Here is a 13,781-nt window from a genome sequence, read left to right on the forward strand (position 1 = left end):
ACTGTATGGAGTCCCTCCTCATCCAGACTTTGTGTCCTCAAAGTGGAATTAAGAATCTTTCTAATGGAACGAATTAATCTCTCCCATGCTCCGCCGTGATGTGATCCGGTAGGAGGGTTAAAGGTCCACTTGATTCCCTTCAACGAGAGCACATCATTGATTTGTTCCAGGTTCCATGCTTCAATTGCTCGTTTCAGCTCACGCTCTGCCAAAGTCAAATGTTATTATCCCACTAGGAGAAATTTGGTTGCAGCCAGGTATTCAAAACACACTCAATCCATCATAAATACAACATGACACATGACATACCACACAGGACACAGAGACAACAATACAGTACAGTGCAAGATCACTTCATGTAAAGACAAAGGACGAGCAAATTGCTATGTGCAGAAAGCACTCAGTGCAATCCTTTGTGGAAACCCAGCCTGATAATTGCAGTGTCAAAAAAGAGTCTTTGAATTTAATAAATGAATTCAGATAGAGGTAGAGTGGGAATAGAGGCACCATTGCACTTCCCAACACTTGTGATGGACCTGCACTTCATAAATACCTGCATTTATGCACAATGATTAGCCTACTTGCAAAGATTGTGATTATTGTATCACTGACTTTAGACAACTCCACTTATTGTGCATAGGTCACTCTAGAAAAGAGTGTTGAATGATTAAGGTGGACATGTAAAATGTCATCATGAAAACAAATGTTCACCTGATGAAATGCTGATTGCCAGTTATGAACTTGTAAGAGTCTCTAGGCACAGAGGGAGGTCGACACAGAGGAACAGTTGCAGAATAGGTATTTATTGTCTACAGCACGGCTCAGCAACGTCACTGACGTTCTGAGCCCGTTGTTCAAAACAATAAAGAATAAAGAATAAGTCCAGCGTGCGGCCGTCACTGCCGTCACGCCCGCTGCGTCCCCTTTCGGGACTTGGTCCGCTGGCCGACTCTCGGCGACACGCCCCCCCTCGGGACCCGTTCGCTCCCCGGCAGAGCCCTCGCTCTCTCTCCGCTGCTCTCCCTTTCGGGACCCGCTCCGTCTGCCCGGCTCCCCGCACCTCACCCCCTTTCGGGATCTCGTGCGTCCTCGCCGCGTCTCTCTCTCTCTCTCTCTCTCTCTCTCTCCCAGTGCGTCTCCGTGCGGCAGGTACTTCCTGCCCTTCTCATCTCCTGAGGGAACAAACACACACAGGTTAAATAGACCAGTGGGATAACGAGTCTGATCACTGACACCTGTCCGTAATCAGCCCATTATTCCCCCCCCAACGGCAGTCTGGCTCCCTCTGCAGGCCAGAACGCGCCATGCTCCCCACACACCCCCACCGCCAGTTCGAGGCCGGGGACACCACCGGCCGATAGCCTACTCCCCCCCCCCATCACGGGAGAGGAAGTCGGCCACGACCATCTGCGCCCCCAGCCTATGAACCACCGTGAAGTTGAAGGGTTGCAACGCGAGGTACCACCGGGTGATCCTCGTGTTGGTATCCTTCATGCGGTGGAGCCACTGTAGGGGAGCATGGTCGGAGTAGAGGGTGAACGAGCGCCCCAGCAGGTAGTACCGGAGGGCGCCGACCGTCCACCGAATGACCAGACACTCCTTCCCCACCGTGCTGTACCTGCCCTCCCGCTCCGACAGCTTTCGGCTCAGGTACAGCACCGGACGGTCGGCTCCCTCCACCTGCTGGGTCAGCACCGCCCCCAGCCCTCTATCCGACGCGTCTGTCTGCAGAGAAAAATGAATGTTAAAGTTAGGAGCATACAAGACTGTCTCCCCACAGAGGGCGTTCTTAATCCCATCGAACGCTACTTGGCACAGCTCAGTCCATTGGACCGGATCCGGGGCCCCCTTCCGGGTGAGGTTGGTAAAGGGGCTGGCTCCGAGAACCCCGGCACAAACTGCCGGTAGTAGCTGGCCAGTCCCAGGAACCGCCTCACGTCCTTCCGGGTCCTGGGCCACGGGGCGGCGGTGATCGCAGTGGTTTTGTCCATCAATGTCATCTAAGTACGCCGCAGCATACGCAGAGTGCGGCCGCAGAATACGTGAGGGTGAGGGTATGACAGTATGGGCCAGATTTAAACCCATGCTGACAGACCACTGCTAGACCACTTGACCACTCCAGGCCTCTGAAGGCTTCACTGTGAGTATATAGAGTAGCCTAAATAATAATAATAATAATAATAATAATAATAATAATAATAATAATAATAGTAACCTTGTCTCGGACGGTGACCTTATGACAGCAATGAAAGTGTAATGTCTGTCAGAGTGGAATTCTACATCTCAATGGCAAAGGTTGCCAGCCACCAGGTATCCTCGTTCCATAAGGGGAAAACACTATACGTAGCGTTGTAACGGCATAACAAAACAATAGCAGTCGAGTCCACTCGTCTTCCTTAAGCTGATTTACTACTACTAAGGATTAAATATAATATATAGGCTAGTATTGCCAGTGTACATTTAAGCAATATCACACGAGAGGGAGTGTGTTATACTGAATATCAGCACGGCTGTGATTCGGTCGTAGGTACGAGGCCGCAGGCCGAGTACCGAAGACGATCACAGCCGTGCTGATATTCAGTACAACAGCACGACCTCGAGTGTGATATTGCTTTCATACAACAGTTCTACAGCGCGATTTATTAGTTAACAGTAATAAGCGACAACAGATTATGATTTGTTTGTTTATTTAATCATAAAAATAAACAAAAAATAGTTCCGCAACTGAACTTCAAATGGACTGTTGCCTAGTAACCTGAACACAAACAATGTAGTCTAATTAGCGGTCATTTAGTAGAACATCTGTGCGGCGGAGTGATACATATAGTTAAAAGTCCCAGTGCTGTTATACTGTATATCGTAACTCATGGAATGCCTCTTGTCCAATCAAATGACTTGGTCGGAACTAACTGTTGTATAATGTGTACTATTCGGTAACATGTTCTAGTTTGAACTAATTGTATAAGACTGAGTCCAGATGAGACAATCTGATCTGTGTTGAACAGCTGCATAAGTAGTAGGGTTGGGAGGACTGAACAACAACAGCAGCAACACCCTGGTCCCCCTGTCGTCCTGCCACACGTACCCAACATTGAGGTGGTCCACCAGAGCTTCTGTCAGACAGGTGGCAGCTGTTATTGCCTCACGTCTGCGTCTCTCTGTGCAGGGCGAATCAAAGCACAACACACACACACACACACACACACACACACACACACACACACACACACACACACACACACAAACACACAATGCATGGAAGTTAAACACTTTGTATCATGGAGTCATATATTGTGTACACACGTTGCTGCCATTTCAAAACAAGGGTGCATTCGTAAATTCGCTCATAAAGGGACCAAGTAATTCGATTGGACAAGAGGCATCACACGAGTGCTGATCAGATTTCCACAGCGTGTTTACGAACACACCCCAAGACACAACATGTCAAAGCTCAGTAGCCCCAACACAACCCCATGGAGCAGTATCATGCCAACGAACAATATTAAACACATCATGTTTGCTACATGTATGCCAACCCTAAACCATAAACACGGCGACACCTTCAGGCAGAAACATGGAGGATAATCAGACAGTTTGACAGCCGGTTTGTTTTTAGCATATCTGGCTAGCTGCTAGCACACAGAACCTGAGTTTCTCTCCTCTCACCGACCTTGCAGTTCTTTTCGCTCGTTCTGTTTCACCTGGTGCTCCTTTAATAAACGAGACAGCATGTTGGCGTGTTGCTTAATGTGTTCTTAGTCGAGTTAATGTTTTAATGTCTGTTCATTTAGTATGCGCTACGATGAGCCAAGCTAACTGGCAGCAGGAAGAACAGCAGCAGTCTCGTCACATGACTGCAACTCTCGCGTGATTTGAAAGGTTTGAACGTTCGAAAGGTTTGAACGTTCGAAATGATGTAACGTTCGAAAGGTTTAAATATCCTAAAAGTCGTCATAATTCGGTTAGCTTCTCCGTGGTCTAGTGGTTACGTCCGAGGACACTAGTGGTTCTGGCCTATTTTAAGGTCGCAGATACGAGACGGCACTATGAACTCGAGTGCGACCTGTACGTCAGAACCTTGATATGGACCGTTGATCCATAACAATAAAGCTAGATCACCACTCAGCACACCGAGAAGCTACGTTTTTATATTTATTGACCGTGAACTGTCTTCTTAAAGCTACTTTATTGTGTGTTGTCAGCCATGTCATCTCAAGGTCGCCGGTTCGAATCCAGCCGCGGACAGAACGAGCCTGTCATCCCTGCTCTCTCTCACCCATCTTTCCTGTCAATATCTACTGCCTCTATCCCATTAAAGCAGAAATGCCTTAAACATTGCGTACATAGTTACTAACTGACGCTAGGAGTTAGAGCTATAGTCCTGATAGGTCATAGCTGGGCTAGCATTAATTTAATTTTAACTTTGCCATTAGCAGACGTTTTAATCCAAAGCGATTTACAATTACGAATTACAGGGACACTCCCCCTGGAGTAACTGAGGGCTAAGTGCCTTACTCAAGGGCACACTAGTAGTGGTGTGGTTTCAGGCGGGATTTGAACTCACAACCTTCCGATCATAAGTCCAACTCACTACCACTAGACCACCACTACCCCCGCAATAACGTCAGCAGAGTTTACCAGCGGTAAATAAGTCGCATAATATAGGCTATAAGACCCTGAGTAATTCCCTATTCTTTAGAGAAATAATACCTACATATGTGAACTAATTGATAGGCTAGCTCCAATCCCTCAATGACCCGGACCCCCTGGGACTCAAATTAAAATATGGAAAGATATCGGCCTACATAGATGCACAATATCAAGCTTATGGGTCGCTAATGGGTTACAATGGTCCTGGACAAATCGTCTGCTAAATGACTGTAACCCCTTAGGCGACATTTGCACTTGAACAAAATAAATCAAATAGCCTACGAAACATGCATTGATTTATAGGCCATGCCGTTGATAGATATACATGTATTTACAACTATATACGATTCAATGCGTGAATCTCAGTCGGGGAGTTCATTTGTATTTCTATCATGCTTTTCATTTCGTTTTGTTCTGTGTTTAGAACAACAAAATATGGTGTCTGGAAAGTCAACCTATGCTTAACTCTGGGTGAAATAGGCTATGTTTGCTTTGTTTTGATATAAGGCGTTCGTGGATGTTTTGACAACATTATTATGAATATAAATAATACAATGAATATTAGCCTATTACAATCATGAAAATCAGAATGATGTTCATGTTTCTATAAGAATCTCCCTTCATCTACAGAAAGAGGAGGTAACCTACATGCTGGGAGTAATGACTGTATTTTGAAGTTACAAACATAAGGCTTGGAGTTATTTAAACATGTAATTGTATACAGGCCCCATATGGCAAATTAGATTATTGTCCATATTAATTATTATCCAAAAATATGGTGATGATGATGGTGATGATGATGGTGATGATGATGATGGTGATGATGGTGATGATGAGGATGGTGATGATGATGATGATGATGATGGTGATGATGATGATGATGGTGATGATGATGATGATGATGATGATGATGATGATGATGGTGATGATGATGATGATGATGATGATGATGATGATGATGATAGTGATGGTGATGGTGATGGTGATGATGATGATGATGATGATGATGATGGTGATGATGATGATGATGGTGATGATGATGGTGATGATGATGATGATGGTGATGATGATGATGATTGTTGGGCGACTATTAAAAACAAAGTTTGTCGCCGAGAGGCTAAGTAGGGGAAAAATACCTGCCCGACGCGCTGGCTGTCAATGAATCACTGTTCCCGAAAAGTAAGTTTGGTATATTTATTGTATATAAAAACAAAGGGTGAAACGGTATCACAAAACATTAAAAACAGCGTTCCAAGATATTCCAACAGTGACTTGTTGAAGCGGTCAGCAAAAGTAGGACTTCCCAACTCACCCCCTCTCCTGCCATTCACACAATTCCGACAGGTGAACAGCTGATTTCAATACTACCACTGACGCACCACCAACACCACGTGACTCGAATCCCTGCACGTGACCCACAATCCAACAGCGAACAACAAACAACAGACAACAGTACAACCCATACCTGGCGCCTACATTCCGGCCCCTAATTATTACAATTACTACACATAAATAATTAACAATACATTACAATTTTCTTTGCAATTTCTTTTGCGCAAGGAGTTCATAGTCCGTTAGTCCATTGTAGATCTTGATCCGATCTTCTTGAGTCGAGTCAAGTCAAGTCTAGGACAGAGGTTACTAGCACTTATCCTTTAGGAGTGAACCAAGTCATGTCAAAAGATTAGCCTTCACAGCTCCGCCGACTCCTGAAGAAGGCAAATCTTGGTCACAGGCCTGCAGAGACAGCTGGTCCGGGTCTTAATCCGGACTTGTCGCACAAGTCCTCTTCTATCTGGAATTGTTTCGGTGATCCTCCCAATGATCCAGGAATTCCGAGGTGCAGAATCATCCACTATGAGCACTATGTCCCCGGGGATGAAATTCCGCTTGTCCATTTCTGTCATTCCTGTAATTGTGGCAAGTACTCCCTAATCCACCTTTTCCAAAACAGATCAGACATGTATTGGACTTGCTTCCATCTCCGGCGTGCATAGCTGTCCTCCTTGTGAAACAGACCAGGTGGTAAGCAGGGTTTGGCTTTGAGAAGCAGAAGGTGATTGGGTGTTAAAAATACAGCAAGAGCAGCATAGTAAGAAAATGAAAATTACAATGAATAAAAGCAAATATAAGAAGTAAATAGATAAAACATTTAATAAGAATGGAAAAAAGACATTGATAGAAGTGTTTGTGTTTAATCATAACTGGTGCAAAACATTAAGGTTTTTAGCATAGATTTAAATATTTTAAGGGTTTGGGGCCTGTTTGATTTCTTCAGTGAGTTTGTTCCAGGAGCATGCAGCAGCGTGACTGAAAGCTGCTGCACCGTGTTTTGTTTTTACTCTTGGAACGATTAGCTGATTAGCCTCAGCTGACCTTAGGGACGAACACTCCCATGATCCCATCTCTTTCCTTTACCTTCTTTGGTGCGTCTTTGTTTGTCACTCATTGTATTTCTTATTTCACAACATCTTCGGAAAAACTCTTGGTTGGATGTAACTCGGACGGTCTCATCTCTGGTCTCAGTGGTTTTAAGTCTTTGTCTGTTTCACCTTCACCCTTCACCTCAGTTCTACTGCTGTGTGCCTATGTCTCCTCCCTGACCTTTCTGTGACCTTTAACCTTCGACCTTTAACCTGCTCTTCCTCCCCCTCAGGGTCAGTATTGACCCGTCCAAACAGCAGACAGCCAAACCTTCCACCCCTCCTGCACAGGGAGACAAGACTCTTAGTAAGTCTTCTGTCCAACCGACCTCTCCTCTCCTCCTCCCACTCCCTCCCTCCTTCTCTCCCTCCTTTTATCACCCCGGCGTTTGCGGCCTGTGATCCATGTCTTACATTCTTTCTTTCTTTCTTTCTTTCTTTCTTTCTTTCTTTTCATGTATCCGTAAACAAAAACAAAAGAAAATATATGCACTACTTTTTTTCAGAATCCATCTTTTCTTCCAGATTCAGGAGCGGAAGATATAGAGAGTTGTAGGAAGTCGCAGGTGGAGATATAGCGACAGCGTAAGGGATCATTAAAACCCCCTACCCCCCAGTCCTGTCCTGTCCCGTCCTCCCCTCTCCCATATGTGTATGTAAAACCCTCACAGCCCCCCCCGTCCCACATAACAGCCTCAGAGCCTTTTTTTCGGCCCTTCTATTCTTGCCCCCTATCCCCCTGGGCCATCAGCAATGCTGCAGGAACACCAGCCAGCCCAGAGACCCTCAGGAGCAGCTTCTCCTCCGCCTGTCCTGCCCTGTCCTGTCCTGTCCCCTGTCCTGTCCTATCCCCTGTCCTGTCCCCAGCCAGCCCAGAGACCCTCAGGAGCAGCTTCTCTCTGACTCCCTGCTGGCTGACGTCCAGGCTGGTCTGCATGTCCTGATGTCCTGATGTCCTGATGTCCCCAGCAGGGGACTGGGCCTCATGTCCCTACCCGTAGTCTCTCTAGCCGTCTCTGCGCTCTGCAGCGGCCTGTCCTGTCCCCTGTCCTGTCCCCTGTCCTGTCCCACGGTGACTAGCAATCTGCTTGTCCTCTCCTGACACACGTCCAAGAGAGAGAAGAAATAGAGGACACACCTCCTTCGCCTCCTAAAGAGACACTGTCCAACTTTCACCCCCACCTCCCCTCCCCTCCCCTTCCCTCCCCCCCTCCCCTCCACCCTTTGGTATTATTTATTTCATCTTTTCTCTCCTCATGAAACCTTAGCATTGTTTTCAGTGTACATAATGTATCTTACTTCCAGACAGCCACACATTGTTATACTCCATTTTTCTTTTATATTGTTTAAAAGTAGAGCTCATGGAATTCATGTAAAATGTATGCTCACAAGGTCAGAGTCACCCGTGTCTCAATTAAAATGTCTGTAAACATGGTTCACAGTCTTCTCATGCTAAGGGTCGATCGTGTGGCTTATTTAAATACCAAGAAGGATCATGGGTAACTTCAGCACGCATGCAGTGACAAAGAACAAACGCAGTCAACCACAGATCGAAACATTTTATTGTCGTGTTTTCAGATCCACTCTCACGTTGAAAGAAGACCTTGCGTGAGAGAGTAAGTGCTCTTTAATACAGAGTGCATTCCAGGATAGTGTCACACATTCATTCAGACATGGGGAGGGGGAGGGAGGGAGGGAGGGGGGGAGGGGTGTCCAACCAGGGGAGAGTTTACTTCTGGGCGGGCATCAGGTCATCGATTGACCCGCCCTTCTCCAGCTTCTTCTCCATCTCCACCAGCAGCTTCACGCCGTCCACCACCATCTGCATCAGCGCCACCTCAGAGAAGCCCAGCCGGTCGGCGTTGGAGATGTCGAAGGTTCCTCCCACAGCCGCGGTGTCCACGCCACCTGAGGAGAGGCCAGACCGTTAGTCACCAGCCATCAACACAGGGGTTTCAGAACCGATACAGTATTCCTTCTGGCAAATGTATTGTCAGCATTACATCATCATCATCATCATCATCATCTCCTTTACCTGTTCCGCGTTTCTGAAGCCTCAGCTTCTTGAGGATCTCCTCAAACTTGGCGTGCTTGCTGACGTTGGGGATCTTGACGTGGACGCCGGCGCGCAGCCCCGTGCCGAGGTTAGAGGGGCAGGTCAGCACGTAGCCCAGGTGCTCGTTCCACATGAAGGCGTGGCCGTTGTCTTTGAACAGAGACTCGATCTGCGGAGAAGGAGATTCGGGGGGTGGGGGCAGAATTTAGTTAAGGTCGACATCGACGTTACCACAGAGTCGATAACTAGCAACATGTTTATAAAAACACCACGTTCTGAACGTGTGACGATGGTAAGTTACGGTGGAGATGATTGGCAGGTCTAGCTCGCCCAACCAGACGCCCCCTGGGTCTCACCTTGGTGAGGCCGGTGCAGAAGCGTGTGAACACCTCCCTCATGTTGCCTCCCTCCTGCATGGAGATGACCCTCAGGTGGTCCTCCTCGTTCACCCACACCAGGAACGTCTTGTTCTCGTTGTGCCTGAGACAGAGGAGAGCCTTAAACAACCTTCCTCTGAGCTCAGGAAGTAAGGCTTCTGGAGCACCAAATGTAATGTATGTATAAATAAGCCTTATTAACACCAGAACAGCCGTGGGTGGGGTCTTTTGACCGTGAGAGTAAAATTATTTTTATATCTTTGCACTTGATCAAATTTCAGGACCACTAGTGGTCGTTGTGTGTGTAAGTAGCAGCTTCCCATTGTAAAGACTATGGTCGTTTGACCCCCGAGGCGCCTCACCAGATGCCCCGGCCGTCGGGCCAGTCCCGGCCCATCCCGGCGGACAGCAGCAGAGGAGACACGGGCTTGTCGAACAGGAAGTGGTCGTCGATCAGCAGCTGCTGCTCCTCGTCCGTCATGTTCTTCAGGGCGTAGTACTTCCCCTTCAGGTCACCTGACAGGGCGGCCAGGGCTGGAGAGGAACGGACATGTTAGCTCCTCTGGGGCTCGGGCGGTAGAGCATGGCGCTAACAGCGCTTAGGTTGTGGGTTCGATTCCCGCTGGGACCGTATATACTAAAATGTATGTATGCACTCACTGCAATGTAAGTGTCTTTGGATAAACATGTCAGCTGAATGGTGTATGTTATTATGTTATTATATCAGCTCCGTTTGAGTCTCCGTTCATCTGGAGGATTAAATGTGTGGTGTCCCTCTTCTTACCTTCACTAATCCTGCCAGGTAACAACAGTATTATTAACACCAGTATTTACATTACAAGCCACAAATGACCTGTTCAAAACAGCCAAACAAAGCCAGTGACCTAAAACTGTTGAACAAAGACATCCCCATACGACTCGCCAACTCTCCTGTCAATAACTTGCATTAATTCGGCTTGCCACCAGACAGGGCCCTCTACACAGTAATGTGGAAATGCATCATGACAGGGTGGCGTGCAGAGCTCCTGACCCGTTGCTGTGCAGAATGCTGTCTGTCCTCTGCTCCGTTATAGGTCATGGCTGGACAGAAACATCCACCTTTATCCTAAGCCTGCTTAGTGGTGCGTCAGCTTCTGTCCACCGCAACCCCCTCCCCTGTCATCCTCATCTAACCCCGCCCCTGTCACCCTCATCTAAACATCTGTGCTCAACTCTACGTACCACCCTACCCCTCTATGTACCACCCTACCCCTCTATACCGCCCTACATACCACCCTACCCCTCTATGTACCACCCTACCACTCCATGTACCACCTTATCACTCCACTATGTACTACCCTACCCCTCGACGTACCACCCTACCCTACCCTACCCCTCGACGTACCACCCTACCCTACCCTACCCCTCTACGTACCATCCTACCCCTCCATGTACCACCCTATCCTACCACTCCACGTACCACCCTACCCCCATCACTCCAAGTAACATTTAAACCCTCGCCACACGGCCCCTCTCCTCCGTACCCTCTATGGAGAGCTTCTCGATGCCCCTCCTCTCCCCGCGGCTGCAGTGGGGGGGCAGGCAGAACCCGCGGACGCTCCGGCCTGTCCGGACGCGGGAGCTCAGGACGTAGTTGGGGTCCAGGTCATCTCCGCCCTGCAACAACACACAGCGGTTAGCCTCTCTGCAGGAGGGTAGAGGGCTTCAATAAACCATGGGTCTCCCATCTCCAGAGAGACAGACTGACAGCCGTGTGTCAGGGAACAGAACAGCACCGGACCTTCAGGTTCTCTGGGTTCAGGTCGGTCTTGTGCTTGTCGGAGGGTTTGTAGCCTCCGTGTCTCTCCTCGATGACGGGGTCCAGCAGCTCCTTGAACACCTCGTAGGTCTCCTCGTCTCCCGCCACGCACCCCACCGTCATGATGAAGGGATGGCCTGGAGGAGAGACCAATCAGGAGGGGGCTTAGATGGAGACACACACTCAGGACCAATGACCAGGGTGGTGTTCCATCAACAACGCTAAAGGGAAAATCCAGGCTTATTCTGATAAGTCTAGTTATCCAAAATAAGCCTGGATGTTCCTTTATAGACGTTGATGGAACAACCCCCAGGTCACTGACCAAAGCTCAGAATGTCATCAAGCTCAAGGCCTATACTGAGACTGAGACTGGGGATGGGTGTGTGTTACCAGGATTATCAACCCCGGTCTGAATGACCCCGTCTATGGTGAAGCCGTTGGGGGTGGCTCTCTCTCGGAGCTGCTTGTATATGTCCTGGGTTAAGAACTTGGCCATGTGGTTGTTGTGCTGGCTGAGGTCTGGGAACTCCTCGTCAGGCGACAGCCTCTTGATTGTCACTTTGGCCATTTGGTCATTGCTGAACAGTAACAACAAACACATTCTACAGGGTAAGGGGAAGCTACCTGTTATGCTTTAAAAAAAATACATATGGCATTTTTGAAATCTACATTCTCCTTAAAAGTGTTCTCCTTACTTGGTAGGCTAGTAAGGTAGGTTAAGTGTTGATTGTAAGTCGCTTTGGAATAAGCCGGCGTCTGCTAAATGCCAAAAATGTAAATGTAAGGGGGCAACTGTCAGCTAGTGACATTCTTGTTGCCTGTTAAATGTTATTATGGCATGCCTGACTAACCAAATAATTGACCTATGTTCCAGCTACTAACACTGAGTGAGAGGCAGACCAATTGAATAAACTGCAACTATACACTTGATACAAGACTAGTGCATTGGTTTTACATACAAGACTAGTGTAGTATTGGTTTACATACAAGACTAGTGCATTGGTTTTACATACAAGACTAGTGTATTGGTTTACATACAAGACTAGTGCATTGGTTTACATACAATACTAGTGCATTGGTTTACATACAAGACTAGTGCATTGGTTTACATACAATACTAGTGCATTGGTTTACATACAATACTAGTGCATTGGTTTACATACAAGACTAGTGCATTGGTTTACATACAAGACTAGTGCATTGGTTTACATACAAGACGAGTGCATTGGTTTACATACAAGACGAGTGTACTGGTTTAGTTGGGAATCAGAAGAGCTTCATAATAATTGTTTGGGATTGTCAATGTCTCCATGTAGAAGAAGAGCAGTATTATGTATGCATCAATGCAATCACGATTCCCAGTTGTTAACTGACCACTAACACCCATTAAAACCCATTGAAACCATTAAAACCCATTTAAATCATTAAAACCCATCTTTTTAATATTGCCTTTAAATTACTAAATGGTTAAATGATGATTACATAATGATTAAAGCATTTGAGCCGCAACGTTTGCAGGAAAAGTGCTATACAAATAATGGTTATTATTATAACAATTATTGTTATTATTATTATTATTATTATTATACAGTTTCTCCTCCTGTCTTTTTAAAAGATTCCGACGTCATCAACTGGAGCCGAAAATAACACATTTCAGTCGTTTGATCGCATCTACGAAGCGCAGCGTTTGCGCCGATTCACAGATCTGCACCGCATCTAGACCGCCTCGTACTTCAGATGTCAATGTAACTGAAGCAAAAACGATGTGATAGTCTGTAAACCTGCGCCTCCTCCGCCCAGTTCCAACACTTACCAACCAGGACACGTGGAGACTGATGTGAGAGCTCCAGGGGGGTGTTCCATCAACGTCGCTAAAGGAAAATATAGGCTTATTTCGTTAAGTCTCGCGAGACTCTTAAAAAGATCCAGGCATAATATTGATAGATCTCGCGAGACTTGTCAAAATAAGCCTAGATTTTCCTTTAGCGACGTTGATGGAATACCCCCCTGGATCGCCATCCTCATTTGGAAAACACTGTGATATCAACAGCAACCTTTTATTTTATGTTTTAATCTAGCTGTTTTTCAGAAGGTGGGTCAAGAAGCTGATGAACGGTGTGAGAGGTGAAAGCGTAGCTACTATAGCATCTAGCATCGTTGAGACCAGTTCAGTTGTGCACAGGGACCTTGCCGGATAACACTAGCTGGCTAGTTTGCTTGTCTGTGTAGATTAAAGATGTGTAAAGTTACTCCAGGTTGTTTATTGTTAGGCTATGCTTGCACCCGTGGCTAGCTAGCCACAGCTGCTCATGTAGCTAACTGCTCCTTTAGTTTAGTTTAGTTTAGTTTAGTTCGGGTTAGTTTACTCCACTGGGATATATTCTATATCTATAGGATAAAATAGGATATATTCTATATCTATATTCTATATACTTACAGTTTCTCCATATGTTCTGCCATGGTTTTGGCTGTTTCAG

General features: G+C 46.7%; 1 protein-coding gene across 1 annotated transcript; it reads right to left on the minus strand.

The window, feature by feature from the left end:
* Window positions 1-8,785: 8,785 nt before the first annotated feature.
* On the minus strand, window positions 8,786-13,781 carry LOC308173289 (creatine kinase, testis isozyme-like). Its single transcript, XM_080548295.1, has 8 exons — window positions 13,742-13,781; window positions 11,695-11,882; window positions 11,287-11,441; window positions 11,030-11,162; window positions 9,869-10,040; window positions 9,486-9,609; window positions 9,109-9,298; window positions 8,786-8,981 (listed from the first exon to the last, which is right to left on the minus strand). The coding sequence occupies exons 1-8, from the start codon at window positions 13,762-13,764 to the stop codon at window positions 8,803-8,805; spliced, it is 1,164 nt and encodes a 387-aa protein (XP_080404421.1). The 5' UTR covers window positions 13,765-13,781; the 3' UTR covers window positions 8,786-8,802.

This window comes from Nansenia antarctica (genome assembly GCF_963989245.1).
Source record: "Nansenia antarctica genome assembly, chromosome: 18".
In the NCBI taxonomy this organism is placed as follows: Eukaryota; Metazoa; Chordata; class Actinopteri; order Argentiniformes; family Microstomatidae; genus Nansenia; species Nansenia antarctica.

Bases quoted from the DNA above. Each gene is read 5' to 3' on its own strand.
- LOC308173289 (XM_080548295.1), bottom strand. From the start codon at position 13,764: ATGGCAGAACATATGGAGAAACT. The intron at 11,883-13,741 runs GTAAGTATATAG...GTTACTGTTCAG, and splicing joins GCAGAACATATGGAGAAACT to CAATGACCAAATGGCCAAAG. The intron at 9,610-9,868 runs GTGAGGCGCCTC...CCTCTGTCTCAG, and splicing joins CCCGACGGCCGGGGCATCTG to GCACAACGAGAACAAGACGT.